The 11,419-nt window shown below is 32.8% G+C and overlaps 2 protein-coding genes across 3 annotated transcripts; one reads left to right on the top strand and one right to left on the bottom strand.

Moving 5' to 3' along the window:
• The first annotated feature begins 2,192 nt into the window (after positions 1 to 2,192).
• LOC144999826 (reticulon-like protein B4) lies at positions 2,193 to 4,182 on the top strand. The gene is made up of 5 exons (XM_078958989.1): positions 2,193 to 2,498; positions 3,113 to 3,293; positions 3,393 to 3,534; positions 3,629 to 3,698; positions 3,781 to 4,182. The coding sequence occupies exons 1-5, from the start codon at positions 2,309 to 2,311 to the stop codon at positions 3,945 to 3,947; spliced, it is 750 nt and encodes a 249-aa protein (XP_078815115.1). The 5' UTR covers positions 2,193 to 2,308; the 3' UTR covers positions 3,948 to 4,182.
• A 144-nt stretch (positions 4,183 to 4,326) lies between these two features.
• LOC144999825 (uncharacterized) lies at positions 4,327 to 11,202 on the bottom strand. 2 transcript variants are annotated; one of them, XM_078958988.1, is made up of 18 exons: positions 11,185 to 11,202; positions 10,785 to 10,824; positions 10,433 to 10,686; positions 10,058 to 10,179; positions 9,804 to 9,892; positions 9,690 to 9,725; positions 9,513 to 9,606; positions 8,951 to 8,993; positions 8,753 to 8,853; positions 8,030 to 8,094; positions 7,204 to 7,700; positions 6,958 to 7,018; positions 6,743 to 6,883; positions 5,724 to 6,292; positions 5,265 to 5,403; positions 5,000 to 5,068; positions 4,812 to 4,916; positions 4,327 to 4,716 (listed from the first exon to the last, which is right to left on the bottom strand). In XM_078958988.1, the coding sequence occupies exons 3-18, from the start codon at positions 10,648 to 10,650 to the stop codon at positions 4,597 to 4,599; spliced, it is 2,469 nt and encodes an 822-aa protein (XP_078815114.1). In that variant the 5' UTR covers positions 10,651 to 10,686; positions 10,785 to 10,824; positions 11,185 to 11,202; the 3' UTR covers positions 4,327 to 4,596. The 2 variants fall into 2 exon arrangements, with proteins under 2 accessions (XP_078815114.1, XP_078815113.1); XM_078958987.1 differs by lacking the exon at positions 11,185 to 11,202 and having other exon boundaries at positions 10,785 to 11,059.
• Between the last annotated feature and the right edge of the window lie 217 nt (positions 11,203 to 11,419).

Genomic DNA, 11,419 nt, shown 5'->3' with positions numbered 1-11,419 from the left:
CACTGAGACACATGACCGGAGGGTCCATACCGAGCCGTGAGACTGGAGTGTCTTCACTGAGACACATGACCGGAGGGTCCATATCGAGACATAGCCATGAGAGGCTTATTATTTGTGTATGTGATATTTTGGGGAACTCACTAAGCTTCGTACTAACTATGTTTGTGTAACATGTGTTTCAGGTACATCTCAGGATCGCGGGGAAGCGGAGGCATAATTGCACACGTCCGTCGGTTTATGAAGATTTCAGGATTTTGGGATACTTTGATATTGTTTTGATAATAACTTATAATATTTGTGATAACTTGAATTTATGAGTATAATTTTGAGAATTAAAAATGAAATTTTTTGTCTTTAAATTTGAGGTGTTACATGAGTCTGATAAATACCACCTATTGGGACATAAGAAGATTATATAGGGTGCAAAATCCTTAAAACTAGGGTTTTCTCAACCAACCGACAACACGCCATGTTGCTCCATAAACACGTCGTGTTGATCTTAAAGAAAACTGCATTTCATCAATTTAATTCATCTAATGATTCAATTGTTTTGTTCGCCAAAAAAGTATGTGGAAAAAAACTTTTTACCTTTCTACCAAAAATAATTTCTTATCGGATATATATATATATATATATATATATATATATATATATATATATATATATATATATATATATATATATATATATATATATATATAACAAGGCGGGAGCAAGGGTTATCTTGGAAGTTAGGGGCTTGGGCGGGGTAAACAATAAAATTCAAGGGCAGGGGTGGAGGTTACTTGCGATCCTGTTTGGTTCCATTGGCGTCTCTAGTTTCAAAAGAGTTGCCTAACTTTTACTATAATAGTTTTCATCTCTTGAGTTGTCATGTTACATCTTTTGTTGATGGTTTGCTTAGCTATTAATAGGTAATTGTATGGATTAGAGGTTTTCGAGTATATAATGTGGCATAGTTTATACGACGATTGTCCGATTACTTGTTATTATTTTTGTTGTTCTTTTGATATTTGTAAATATACATTAATATCTTGGAAATATAAAATCATGAGATAGTAATATAAGTTGAATTTCTGTTTGTTAGATTAAACAAGATTTACATGTACAATTTTAATTATAAAATAGAATCGCACACACAAGCATTCATGCCGGTCCCATAAACGCTCGGCCATGGTAAAAAACGCAATAGGAACTGGAAAGTAAACGCATTATAGCTACAGGCTTTATCTGCGTAAGCCTAAAAACCAACGTTTTTTTAGGTTTTTTCTATAATAGCATCATAGTTTTATTAGTATGTTTTTTATTGAATTCGAGTTTCATTCCTTTATATTATATCAACTTACTTATATTGATTTTTTATAGCATTCTATTTTCACAGTTTTTTTTTATTATTTGGAGTTCAGATGTTGGTTGGTTTTTCTAAAAACAATAACCCTTTTGGAGACGACCCTTCTTTCAAAGTCATGTTAATGTAAGTGTAGGAAGGAACTTAATTGAATACTCTTAAAAGGAATAGGATAAAATGTCTTTGGCACTTTTCCCTTTTCATATTTATAACCTAAAAGAAAATTTGATTTTATAAACCAATAGTCATGAAGATAACGAGGATCATGGAAGAAACGTGTCCCAAGACACAATTTGAATGTTTTTGTAGGCAAGAATACATACATCTCTATTTAATATGTTATCAAATTTATCATTTTAATACCATTACATAAAATGTAGATAAGTAAAATATAAAATAATTTCAGTACAATAATGATGAGTTTAATGATATATTAAAGCTTAATAACTTTTTTATTATTTTACCGGTCAATATCACATTTTTTACACATTTAATATACTAAATAACCATTTTTATCATTTAAATTAAGTTATTTAGCTTTCTTATTATTTTACCAGTCAATATAACATTTTTTACCCACTTAATATACTAAATAACCATTTTTATCATTTAAATTAAGTTATTTAATTTAAAAATTTTAATATTTAGTAGTGTAAATTTTATCTAAAATGATAAAACAGCGGCTATATTTAGAAAAAAAAAAAAAAAAAAAAAAGATTAATATGCAATTATCCCAAAATCTCAAATCAACACGGAGAAGCAATGGGTTTGGGAGGATTTCCGAACCTCAGGCTCGGACTCAGGTCCGGACAAATACTTTTCGGTTTTCTACTCTCTACTTAGCTGCAAACACAGAGGAGCTGTTTACAGTATCTTGTAGTGCGATTTGCAGATCGATTTCAAGAACAAGAACTCAGGCGTTGAGAATTAGGTTTGGGTTTTCAATCGAGTAAGGAAATCATGTCAGATTACGAGGATTCGAAGGATGAATCTCTGATTGAGAAGATACACGATCACAAGAGTTCATCATCATCATCTTCTTCTTCTTCAGACTCCGAGGATGATAGTAAGCTGGCATCTATCAAATCGAACGTGTTCCGTCTCTTCGGAAGAGAAAAGCCTGTTCATAAGGTCTTCGGCGGTGGAAAACGTATGTTATTCTCGTGATTTCACTTCGCTTTCGTTTATCTGTCTATTAATATTATTGATTTCGAATATTCTTTTTTGAGTTTTTGATTAGTATGACGAGTAAATGCTTAAATCAGTTTCGTTAAACCCTAACTTTTAGTTACTTTCGTAAAGTTATTCAAGTTGTACTTTCAGATTTATGTGTTCATAATCTAATCATGTCGTTTAAGGCGTGAGAACCTTTTGATTTGTTATGGACCTTTACTTCATGTATAAAACTTGTAGGATACAATTAAGAATTCGAATTGAACTTTTGACATTTTTTGTTTTGATGTTCCAACTATCTTTTAACTTCCTCCATTAGATGATGAACAGATGAAATCAAAACCATTTTTAGTAAAGTTCATTATGTCTTATGCATCTCTAGATCTAGATGCAGCTGGATACAAATTCACTTCCTTCTTGTCCTAAGATTAACTTTTTAGAGTCTAGTTTTTTTGCTATTAAAATCAAGGATCATTTCTGTTTCTTGTTAAGATATATTACCTTTTGCTTCATGAAGGTTTATATCTTTTATAGTAGAGTAGTTACTAAAATTCATAAATTCTGACTTCATCTTGTTTCTTGCATATGAAGCTGCTGATGTGTTCTTATGGAGGGACAAGAAGTTATCTGGTGGAGTTCTAGGTGTTGCAACTGCTATTTGGTTACTTTTTGAAGTATTGGAGTACAATTTTCTGCCTTTGATGTGTCACGCATTGATCCTTTCCCTCTCAGTATTGTTTTTGTGGTCTAATGCCTCAACCTTCATTAAAAAGTAAGTCATCTACTATCTACTCATCTCATATCAAATTATTGAATTCACAATTATGATTCCACCCTTTTGATATTCATTAATATCCATGTCTATTTTCAGATCTCATCCACAGATTCCAAAAATTTACATCCCAGAAGAACCCCTTATGCAAATTGTAGCTATGTTGAGGATTGAGATAAATCAAGGTTTTGCAACAATACAAGATATTTCATCAGGAAAAAATCTCAAGAAGTTTTTATTGGTATACACAAATGTTTCCTTTTAAATTAATACAGAAAGAACGACTTAATACAGAAAGTCAGAGAAATGATGATTTTCATGTTATTGTTGATCAGGTTATTGCTGGCTTATGGATAGTATCAAGCATAGGCAGCTGTTGCAACTTCTTAACTCTGGTCTACACATGTAAGCTTCTTACTACAACTATTCATAATTTGATTTCTTTTTTATTTTAATTTGCTATTAAACTTTAAAATTGTAATTACAGTATTTGTTTTGGGGTTCACTGTGCCTGTGATATACGAGAAATATGAAGATAAAATAGATCCATTTGGTGAGAAAGCATGGATTGAGATCAAGAAACAATACACAGTATTTGATGAAAAAGTGATAAGTAAGATCCCAAAATCATTGAAAAACCAGAAGAAAGAATAGGGTTTATGGTATAGCTACACTTTGACTGATTTGTTAAATTGTTAGATGTTTGTGTTTTTTTTTTTTTTTATATTGTTTTTAAAAGTACAATTTCTGGGTTTATATTTACTTATATATGTATTTTATGTCGCCAAAATTACCATATGTTTTATGGTGTTAGTATTATGTAGTTGCTTCTTTTTGTAAAATTGATCTTGAAGTTGAATTAAAGAAATTACTCTGTTTGATTTGTAAATATACATGAAATTCTATGTATGTTTTTATCCAAAAGAACCTCTTTATAAGAAAAAAAAAATTGCATTACTTTTGCTCCACTCAAAAATGCGAAAAAAGGAAACTAATCCCATTAAACAAATAAGACATGAAATGAGAAGAAGAGTAGGAAAGAAACTGTATTTATTTATGATACAGTTACAAGGAAAAACCATATATCGGTTTACAAGTGTTACATTTTGTGATTTTGTGTAACGAACACAAGAAAAATTAAATAATAATACATTCTACAACAACACGGGTTCCCTTCAAAGAGGGTGTTGTGTACAGTATATATACAGTTTAATTAATTGTTAACCTTCTTTTTTTGTATTTAAGAAGGGTTCAAGTAATTAGGTAGTTTGTTTAAACTAAAGAATGAGGTGATGAAACAACCTTACAGGAAATAAGTCAAATGCTGCGTACTTTGTTTCCTTGAACCTCCCTCCCCATATTGATCATTCCATTGCTTCAGCTCGGTCATTATTGACCCCTCAGCTGCAAAACTAGCCGCCACCTGTACAAAAAGAAAATGAAAATTCATTTATCGTAAATTTGCTAACAATAAATAAATAAATGTATAAATAAATAAAATCGGTATATGTATCGAACCTGGGTTTTTGCTTCCCTGAAGTCTTTCATGTTGAGTGGCCTAATAGTAATTACCCTTTTTGGGCTTTCTGAGGTGTCACCACTCTCAGCTTTCTTTTTTTTCTCCTTCAGATTCACAAAAACGCCATTAGCATTCAAAGCAAAAAGAAAAAAAGAAAAAAGATATTTTGATGAGCAATAATGCTTACAAGATCCTTTTGTCTCTCTTGCTGAATCAACTCTCGAACTGGTCGATAAGCCGCAGTTGTACACAAGTTCTGTATTTTTAGAAAAAAAAAAAAAAAAAAACAATTGGAACCAATTGAATCTTAAAATATGTCATTCCAATGTGGATTAGGTTCCTATTATGTACCTGATTTATATCTTACATGGTGTTTTTTGAGTCAGAGAGACAGTATATACCATCTTTAACGGTTGATGGAAAAATAACAGATGGAGATAAAAGAAAATTACCTTGAGATCACTTCCGGTAAATCCTTCGGTCATATTGGCAATCTCTCTGAAGTCCAATCCTTCTACGATCTGTTCTTTCGATAAAAGGGTTTTAAAGATAGTTTCTCTCTGTTCCACAGATGGTAGACCAACCATGATCCTATTTCACCAAATAACACATCAATTTCAAATGTTCTATAATAAGAGATATACATAAAACATAACACATAAGATACTTTCATATATTTGTTGATTTAGCCACTTTACTATTGTGTATAGTGGTTAAACATCCTACATTTTTTTACGAGAAAATGAAAAATAAAAAATACAAGAAACATGACATACATAATTACATATACCATGTTATTGATTAAGCTACTAGCCATTAGCTCATGAACTATTATTTTATAAGTATATAATAATAGTACACCTACACCTACTAAATCAATAAAAAAAAAAAATAACAGTTCAATGGTTTACCTTCTTTCGAAACGCCTAATAATTGCTTCATCAAGATCAAAAGGCCGATTAGTAGCAGCAAGAACAAGAATCCTCTCACCCGATTTCGACAACAACCCATCCCAATGAGTCATAAACTCATTCTTAATCTTCCTCATAGCTTCATGTTCTCCACCTTTTGACCTTTGACCCAACATACTATCCACCTCATCGACAAATATAATCGTCGGCGACACCTTAGCTGCAAGCGTAAACAAAGCTCTCACATTTTTCTCATCTTCTCCGAACCACTTTGAGGTAATCGTAGACATCGACACATTTATAAAACTCGCGCCTGCCTCGCTGGCAATGGCCTTCGCTAGCATGGTTTTTCCGGTTCCCGGAGGTCCGAATAGGAGGATTCCCCGGCAAGGTTTTAGAAGGCCGCCGATGAATAAGTCCGGGCGGCGGAGTGGGAGCATTACCAGTTCTTGGAGTGATTCCTTGATTTCGCTTAGGGCGCCGATGTCGGCGAATGTTACGCCGATTTCATTCGCCGGAATCACCTCGGGTCTTATTCGCTTCTCGAATTCGTTGTCTGGAGGTACTTCCTGAAATATACTCGATAAGTTTAACATATTTAACATTAAAAATTATAAATATACGAATATATTAGAGTAAATTACAATTTTGGTCCATATTTTTAGGTTTTGGTAACGTTATAAGTAACATGAATATATTTTTGGATCAAAATTGCAAATACCAACTATATCCAGGGATCAAAAATGGTCACTTGAAATATGGAACAAAAACCTCTAATAAATACCAAATTTGCAATAGAAAACTTATTAAGACCAAACTTGCAAAAACCAACTATTCTAGAGGAGCAAAAATGTAATTTACTCTATTTGTTAATACTTTGCCAAACATATTACAAGGCCTTGTACTTTTTGATTAGACAAAAAGTGTCAGCGACATATTTGCATTAAGAAGTCTTAAAGTATTAATTGTTGTCGTAATATCCTGCATAACAAAAATGTCCTTGAGAATGTTGGACATACCGGAGCTTTTACTGGTGGTGGAGCAGTGGCGGCAGCAGCATCATCAGCGGTCGTAGGAGCCGCCGCTTCTGCTGCGGCAGCAGCAGCTGCAGCTGCAGCTGCGGGTGCGGGTTTTGTTTCTGATGTTGTGCCGGTTGCATTCTATAATCAAATATATAATAAAATCAAATTCACCATTTTTAACCATCATAATGTTTCACAAATAGAGCCTTTACCTGTGGTGGGCCCGTCTTCACAGATCGACCTTCGTTGAATAGACTCAAACCACTCGACAAACTGCTCAATTTTCAACACAATAAGTCAGCAATATAGACATTAGAAAATAACATTGAGAAAATTACAAAACCATTATATTCTTTAGTAACTAAACCACAAAATTTCCCAAAATACAATAGTTTTTTTAAATAATCGCCAAAATAATATTTGTCTAAATAGTTAAACAATATAAAAATTGATCTAACCTCTCAGCACAAATAACTAATTTTCCGTTTCGGTAATGAGGATTATTAGTATTCATTAAATGATGAGAGATCGCCGATACCACAATTTCTTCGATATATTTGCTAATAACAATCGTGTCCGCAACACAAATAGCATTAAGATCATCACATTCAAGATCATTAGCTGCAAGCACTTCACTAATATGATTTCGGTTATCTTGAAATTGAATCATCTTCATGTCTTCTTGCAATTGGTTCCTCCAGTTGACTAGATGGTTTTCTTCTTCTGGTGGTTTGATATCGATGGTGTAGGGGAACACGGCAGTGATACGCTCGTCTACTACACTGAAGTCTTGATCGTGGTCAACGACTTGTGAACCGATGATTAGTATTGGTCCTGATATTTTTTTTAACATTTTTTGGAAGAGGATGTATACTCTTTGAGATTTTCCTAGGAATTTTTCAACGTCTCGAAGGTATAACACGATTGGACTGTTGTTTGATGTGAAAGTGAGAACCTGAAATTGCATTTCAGTGTTGTTTGGATAAAGTGTTGTATAGATGTAAATGATGTTTAAAATGTATTTAAGAAAATGATGCTACAATTGGGAAATGTTAGGAATGACCATGGAAATGGAATAAAAGGTAATGTAAATGAGTCATTACATTTCATGATTATGTTTGGTTGGCCTCAAGGAATGAAATGAATTTTCATATGAAAATTTTTGTATAGTCTTTGTGAATAGCTTACCGTATTAAGTCGTCATCTCCCCAATAAGTCCATTAAATAAATAAATAAATAAATAAATAAAGCATGTAGCAAAGGAAATGAAAGGAGGCATGATACCTTGTATAGGGTTTGCAAAAATAACTTCTCATCGAAAGACCAGCTGCTTGTGCGCCTAAGTGGAGCTGAGAATTGAAGAAGACAATATCATCAGTTACCAGAAGCGAAAAAGAAATTTATACGTTTCTAGAATTTTTAGGCCCCATGTGTTATACAGGACAAGACAATACAGAACATGACACAATGATCTTATACTACGTTTGACATGCATTGAACCGGGACTGATACTGGTGTAAATGGGACAAAATTACAATATTTTGCCCTACCCAAAAAGGTGGGACAACAATTACTCTCGATCTGTCGTTTGTGCAAAAGACGTGAATTCCTTCTCATCATGATCATTGAAAATAGCCCTAGAAAACTTGTCAGTCTCGTCCATTCCCATCAAGTTTTGTCCAGTGTAACAAATACAACCTCAAGTACGAGACAGGACCTATTCGGGAAAAAGCTCTATGGGTATAATACAATTATGAGGATGAGGAGGATATTTACGTATTTTGCACATAAGAGATATTGAGAGCAGAGTTCTTGTCCCACCTATTGACATCACTGATGTCCATTGTCTAGTCCGATGCATGACAAACTCAATACAACCTTTTCTATTCTTTCTCCTACTTTCAAAATGCCATTTTGTTTTTATAAGACACATTTTAAAAACTAACTGAATTCAATTTTTAAACAACAATAGCACAAAACCTTTGTTATATTTGAACTGTTTAGTACCTGGATTAACTGGAGCATTGTTTGAAGCAAACTGATCCATATTAGCTGCAGTAGACGCATTTCTCCGAAGGTTTGTTGGATTCTGGAGAGGTTCAGCCCCTCTGCAATTACCAAAAAAAAAAAAAAAAAACACAGTCACCGAATTCAAGGAAGGTCAATATTTCAGTCAACAGCCAATAATATAATAATAATTCATACCTTGATCCTAAATCAGCTACACTGCTTTGTCTACGTAAACCCCCTGTAGAACAACGATCCAACATTAAACGAATAAGATAATTTCACAAATCCATTTTACAAATTTTATTATTATTTTAATGTTCAAAAGGTGGATGTTCAGTGATACCACCCATTTTGGTCAATTTTATGATTATCCCAAACAAAAATTGCTATATTACTACTGACCCTTTATTTAAAAAAAAAAAAAGGATACATTAATATTTCTAATAGGAGAAAATTTAATTACTGGAATTATGGATGATAATTATGTAAAGATTCATTGATAAATACTAATATGTACCAAATATTCTCATAAACTGTTAGCGTATCCCGTCGGTGATAATCAACAATATATAAGAATAACCTTCTTGGTAATTTTATCTATTAATTTTTTATATACTAAAAGATTTCTGAAGAATCTATCCAGTTGTAAGCATATCCAAACACTATCTTCCAGTGGCTCTTATGGTATACAACTGATTAAGATTATTTCATTTTGTCGAACATGGAGATAGTATGCTTAACAAACAAATTTAAATACCTTTTCTTTCTGGTTTGGGTTGAATCACAGATAATCCTTCAAATAACCCAGACATTCGTGCCAAAGTCGTTTCTGATATAGACCTTTTCAACGACTACAAAATGCATTTGGTTCAGAAATAAATAAGAAGATTACACATAAATGAATGAGTGGTTATGAAGTTGTCATAATGCTTACGTTTGGTTTAGAAGAAGGCCCGTATTTGCTTTGAAGCTAAAAGACAACAATGAACGAGATTACTAGAAGTATAAATTAAAATTTTTGTTAAATGAAATGCTAATACTAACTAACCTTTAGTGAGAAATCCGTAACATCCAGCAATAGCAGTTTGGCTTCAAAGTAATGAGCCAAAGCTTTGGCAAGCATTTGTTGATAAAGTTCTTCAAAGCCACAAAAACCAAGTAAATTTGGGAAACATGTTTAAAGCTATTTTTGATGATGATGATGTGGAGGACATTTGTGCGACAAAAATGACATATTGACATATGTTTCAGTCTGATTTGTTCTGTTTTTTCCTGTGTAACAAATGGGCCTAAAAAACTAACCAGCAGGCCCAGATAACAATATAGTTCGACTTGCGGGAGCAAGGTTCCTTGTGTGCTTAGAAAAATCGATGTTCTTTAAATAAAAACAGGCAGCACTTGTAAGTAAGACCCTTGTTTGCTCACTGTTGAAAAGGTCAACAAAACAATGGTGTGTTATATTATAAACCAAATAAGGAGGTAAATGCAAAATTAATTTAAAAAGCAAAACATAATTTCATTATCTACTTGATGAAAGAATAATGTAATGCTTCTTGTTAAAAAGTCTACTAAAATTCTCCCCTAAATCATACAAGAATCAATTAGAAGACTTTTTAAAAAACTGAATCAAACCAAAATCATTCAACAAAACTAGAATCGAAGAAGGATTGTGATTACCTGAGATAATATGGAAATTCATAGAAAGTGACTTTGCTATCTTTTCCATCCATGATCAAACCAAGCATCTCACGCTCCATTATTTGTGGCGTCAGAGCATTTGTCGATGAATCATTACCGGCGGTCAAACGGTTGACCGTTCTCCCGACACCAAGCCCAACTCCGATTCCTATTCCGACACTCAACGCCGACACAAACGCACGTCCTCCTTGATCCATATTTTCTCGATTTCAAATCAAACCCAATTCGTCAAACTAATTAAGAGACAATGATACATGATTAATTAGCTTTACATACATCGAAGCAGATGAAATTGAGGAAAATTTAAGAAGAAAGAGAGAAATTAACTTACAATCGGTTTCTACAGACCCAATTCCCAAATGCCAAAATTTCTGAAAAAGTTAAGTGATATTGATCAAATTTTCTTCCTAGATTCAAATTAAATCAGAGATTGGGTTCTCTGTCCCTGTATATATGCATGTGTACAATAAAATTTTTGATTTCAACGACATAGAAAACTTTCAATGCTATAAATTCTAGAGACTCTATTTCTGTAATATACGTTTCTCTATCTGTAACTATATTAGAGGTGTATGTATTTGATATATGGATTTTCCTCTACACAATTATTGGTTAATACGTACAAAATGTCGAACACACATACACAAAACGCAAATCATCTTTAGTAACCAAAAAGTTTCGAAGAAAATGAGAGGATTTCCTGAAAGAACGGCGAAGAAAGAGAGGGTTACCGGCGGCGATTGGCAGATTGAAACGGCGGCGGTGGTTATAAATAAGGAGGGAACGAAGTTGTTTTACGCATATTTGGAATGTGATTGTATTTATTTTAATTAGAAATTAATGATTTTCTCGCGTGAAGGGGAAATAGATGTTTTATATTTTTGTTTTATTTATCGTTTCGGAATTTTTCTTAATAACATAGATTTATAGAACTTTTTCATTAATTAACTAGTTTATAACTCTTCA

The sequence above is a fragment of the Lactuca saligna genome, chromosome 6, assembly GCF_052625555.1.
Source record: "Lactuca saligna cultivar CGN05327 chromosome 6, ASM5262555v1, whole genome shotgun sequence".
NCBI classification, from domain to species: domain Eukaryota; kingdom Viridiplantae; phylum Streptophyta; class Magnoliopsida; order Asterales; family Asteraceae; genus Lactuca; species Lactuca saligna.
The sequence above is the reverse complement of the archived record's forward strand: the minus strand, read 5'-3'. Positions and strand labels throughout refer to the sequence as shown.

Excerpts from the sequence above, each read along its gene's own strand:
- LOC144999826 (XM_078958989.1), top strand. The coding sequence starts at position 2,309 with ATGTCAGATTACGAGGATTCGAAGGATGAATCTCTGATTGAGAAGATA. Across the intron at positions 3,294-3,392 it reads GCCTCAACCTTCATTAAAAA|ATCTCATCCACAGATTCCAA; the intron begins GTAAGTCATCTA and ends GTCTATTTTCAG. Across the intron at positions 3,699-3,780 it reads CTTAACTCTGGTCTACACAT|TATTTGTTTTGGGGTTCACT; the intron begins GTAAGCTTCTTA and ends TTGTAATTACAG.
- LOC144999825 (XM_078958988.1), bottom strand. The coding sequence starts at position 10,650 with ATGGATCAAGGAGGACGTGCGTTTGTGTCGGCGTTGAGTGTCGGAATA. Across the intron at positions 8,095-8,752 it reads CAATGCTCCAGTTAATCCAG|CTCCACTTAGGCGCACAAGC; the intron begins GTACTAAACAGT and ends TTCAATTCTCAG. Across the intron at positions 6,884-6,957 it reads TGAAGACGGGCCCACCACAG|AATGCAACCGGCACAACATC; the intron begins GTAAAGGCTCTA and ends ATTTGATTATAG.